The 4366-nt window shown below is 39.6% G+C and overlaps 1 protein-coding gene across 1 annotated transcript in view; it reads right to left on the bottom strand.

Annotated features, from left to right (window-relative positions):
* The window catches only part of gsg1l (gsg1-like), a 5741-nt gene extending 1939 nt beyond the window's left edge, over window positions 1–3802 (bottom strand). The window contains exons 1-2 of the mRNA XM_010781908.1: window positions 3514–3802; window positions 1498–1545 (exon numbers count right to left, since the gene is read on the bottom strand). Of these exons, the coding sequence (XP_010780210.1) occupies window positions 1498–1545; window positions 3514–3802 (337 nt within the window). The remainder of the gene's footprint in view (window positions 1–1497; window positions 1546–3513) is intronic.
* Between the last annotated feature and the right edge of the window lie 564 nt (window positions 3803–4366).

The following is a 4366-nucleotide window of genomic DNA, read 5'->3' as shown; positions in this document are numbered from 1 at the left end:
GGGGGGCGCGGGGCTCCGTTGGCGGGGCGCAGCTAATTTCGCACACAGCATTGGTTGATGCCTTTATTCACAGTGTGAATGCTTGAAAAATCAACTTTTTCGCAGACATTTCTTTTGCTCTTTTCCCTTTAAATATCTGCTTTAAACAGCAAGATATTTGGGTTCATATCAGGGTTCAGCTTACTCTCCATTCATGAACAGATCAGGAAGAGACCAGACATAGTGGAGACCTTTAGTAGAAATTTGGAGACATATTTACTCAACATTTTCTTGACGGCCACGTTCATCTGGTTGACATTATTATTTACACACATTGAACTGAATTATTTTAGTATCTTCTGATTCAATCACTTGCAATACAGGATATGACGTTTTCTCAGATGGCAAAGTTGAAAATCCTTATCCTTACTAAACTTAATTGTTATTAATGTTTGATAATACACCTTTACAAATTGGTCGAATTGATAAACAAATATACAGGTTACTTCTACAGTTCCAGATTTGCCTAAGGGAGTGTACTGTAATCATCTCTATATAATTATCTGTAAGTTCTTTTTCACAAACATATAGAAGCCTATAAAGGATTTCATTGGTGTGAAAATGTAAACTTATTATTTTCACACATGTACAGCATGTTTTGTTTGAGTAAAATGCTAATTGAATAAAAATGCAATAATGCAATTTGGATATTTTTTCGCAAGGTTTGTTTTCATGTGTAATTTTGAAAGTTCTATTCCACTGTACATTGGACAATACCAATAAAATACTTATTCAAATTTGGAAACTAAGGTGCATTACATCACCATACATGTAACCGTATTTTTCATATATACACGCAATAGCTTATTTAAGTAAAACAATTGAATAGTATAACTGTTCAAAAATGACATTGGAATTTCATATTTAATTTACATAATCCATACTTTAAAAATGTGTAACTAAAAAAGATATACATTTAGAAAATTGGGCTATATTGCAATCACATTTTCAATTGTACATGATCATTTTAATAAAGTCACTGAAGAGACATACATTTGGAACGAAATGTCAACCAATCTCCTTCTTTGCCCATAGCCATCTCTGTTAAGGATCAGTGACGGCCCGTCTACACAGCGGCGTGCGTTGAAAGCTTCACCATTAACTTTGAATGGGGTGAACTGCATTGTGGGAAGCGACTTGGAGCTTTGCTGGCGTGGCTCGCTGCAAAAGTTGAGCAATGTTCAACTTTTGAAGCCTCGGCAGAAGCGTCAGCCAATCGAATCATATGCCAGTACAAGCTCTATCAAACCACTGCTTGTGTGTCAGGGGCGGGAGATTCATGTGATTGGTTGTTGGTCGAGCTTCAGACACGCCCGCCGGCAAGCTTCAACGCACGCCGCTGTGAGGATGACTTGAGAATACAATAAACCTTTCAGGCTGCGTTTCAACATTTTAACAACACTTGGGATTGTTGGAGAATTTCTGATCATGGTTTATGATGATGAGCAGTGGACTCACCTTTCTCTGATGCAGGGGCCAAGTCGATGAAGCTTCTGCACATCTCACCTGAAGCAGAACAAATATATATTGTCGTGACTTCGCACAGCATGATAGCAGTAGCATCTCATATTGAATTCACTATGTGGCAGTTCAGATATTTGTGATTAACCTGTTTCTGGAAGTTCAGAGGGGGCATGTTCTGGATTAAACAAAAATAAAGACTCTTAGTACTGAACTGATACAGGCCTCAGTCCTCTTAATCTGTCCAGGTGTGTATCTCTGGACCGGTTTAGACAAAGCATGAAACATGGCGCCTGATGATCACACCGATACAGCAAGGTCAGAGTTCATAAATTCAAAAATGAATGAACAGGATGTTGAATAAGAGAAATATGTCAGAAATGCAGCTGCTTTCGGGCACCTGATTCTGTGTCACCAGCTGGTGTGTTGGCATTGGCAACCTTTACCCAATATCTGGATCTATCCTGTTGAATTAGGCCCATTTTGCATTGAGTTACAATGACAAAATAGCATCGATTACGATTACTATTTGGACACCATTAAAAAATTTAAACACCTAGATGTAATGAAAGCCTTTTTCAAATTAACAAATACAATGTAAAAAAAGACCCATTCCTCCAGATGTGTTTTCCCTCGTCTTCTGTCGAGCGAGGCGCGTAGCTGGATTTGTTCTAAGTGGAACACTTTAATTAGGTAAAAAGATGGTGGCAACAGCTGTTTTGAGGAAAAACTCATCAAGGCTGCTGTTACATAAACCTTATTAACTCAAGCCGGTGCTCCCCCTCCCCACCACCGTACAGCCACTTGATGAGATAGACATGTGCTAGGAATTCTTAAATTATCTCAATAGGTGCTTTATTTCTAGTCTTGAACAATATCAACATATGAATTGTTAGCACATTTTTTTATTGAATTGAAGATGAGAGATATTTCATCTGGGAGATATTTTACACAAGTTGCAGTAACCAGATGAAGTAATCTGGCCTCATCTCATCTTTGACCTGAACTTTCACCCTGTTATGTTTGTTACCTTCAGTGACACGTCCTTGAGCCCTTAGTTAAATTACTTTACACCAACGTCACCATATTCCTTCAACAGTAGAGAGAAGGCTTGTGAACACATCATTTACTGGTTTTCTCCCCATTGGATTAAGCTGCTAAGCAATCACATGCAGCCACGATCAAGTGTTCCACTTAAATCCTAGATCTGAGTACAATACTGAAGAGTGAGAATCATCCTTTTCTCCTTTAAAAAAAAGAAACTTCATTCTGAAACTCCTCTGTGCCTCTCTTACTCTGCATTACAAAATAAACAGATAACCAGGCTATGCCAGATCCCTGCAATTAGATAAGTAGTCTGATATAAATGGAAGAAGCGATTATCCCTAAATTGTTATGAAAGGGAATACGCAAAAGAGAGCTGAATTTAGAGCTGCATTATGACAAATAAGGGAGTTAAAATGACAAATTAAATGATGATTTCCAACAACAACAACAAAAAATGTGAACATGTATTTATTTTGGTTTGTGTTTTAAAATGTGAATGAGGTTAAGTAGGCTCAGACAATAATCTGATGATGACAAAAATAATCTACTCAGAATCAAAATAAAACATAGGGGAAAGGAGCAAGTGAAATGTGAGGGTGGGGTGCAATGTTTTAATACTTTTTTGTAGGTTAATATAACCTCTATAGGGTATTTAAGGACTTTCAAAGGGAAAAAAATGGTTTATGGTTAAATGTTTCTTATTCCCCACCTTCTTCATAAAAACGAGCCTTTTCCAGACCCGTGAAGTAGACACAATTATCCCTGCATTAACAGTCATTGAAACGCATACATTATTGCACTTAGGACATGGATATAAGTCTCTTAAACTTATTTTTTGTTTATCTAACTAATTCATCCCTCCCAATTATTATACACATACACACACACACACACACACACACACACACACACACACACACACACACACACACACACACACACACACACACCTTCTACTCTTCTTACTTTCATCGTGGATGTTCTCCTCGCAGGAGTACCAGATGCCGGTGTGAAACTGTCTGAAGAGGAAGCGGTCGTCCCCGGTCTCCCAGCTGTACACCACCTTGTTCGGGTCCGTCTCGTTCACTCCGTAGTCTATGCACTGGTGAGTCCGCAGTTTGCTGCACTTTGGCTTGGGGACTCTCTGGGTCCCCACGCACCAGTACGTCGTTATAAACGCGGTAATGGAGAAGAAAAGGGCGAAGAAGTTCAAGCTGACCGACAGGAGGCTCCTGCACCTGCGAGTCGTCTTCATTGTCCGTGAGAGGGATGGGGCGGCGCGCGGAGGTCCGAAAAGTTCATGGGTGCTGGGTGGAGTAGGTGCACGAGCCACGGCTAATTGTTTCCAAACACACCTGGTGGAGAAGTACAGGTCCCAATTGGCACTCTATAGTGAGCAAACAACTCCATGGATGCTGAGGAGACCGAAGGCATGCACACACTGAATCAGCTGTGTGTCAAAGTGTCACACTCGAGGAAGTGTTTTCCTTTGGGTGGTCCGCGCGCGTCCGGCGATAGGAATCCACGTTGTCAAAGGATTTGACGCTGCATTGCATCAAGTGGGATCTTCTAATGATGCAGATGCACTTTCTCTCCCCTCTCTGTCTCTCTGTCAATATGATGCATTTCCTCCCTTGTGGGTGACAGTCTATTCTCACAACTTCAGACTGCTATTATCCTATTCACGATAAAAGCTACTACGTTATATTACTATACATTTATTTACTTATTACATATTACTATATGTATTTACTTATTATATTACCAGAGCTGGAGGAAGTACTACAATTATTATTTAAGTTAAAAGTATCAACTACAG

Source organism: Notothenia coriiceps, unplaced genomic scaffold, assembly GCF_000735185.1.
Source record: "Notothenia coriiceps isolate Sejong01 unplaced genomic scaffold, NC01 NC01_scaffold00023703, whole genome shotgun sequence".
Taxonomy (NCBI): domain Eukaryota; kingdom Metazoa; phylum Chordata; class Actinopteri; order Perciformes; family Nototheniidae; genus Notothenia; species Notothenia coriiceps.
This window is presented reverse-complemented; position numbering and strand designations above follow the sequence as displayed.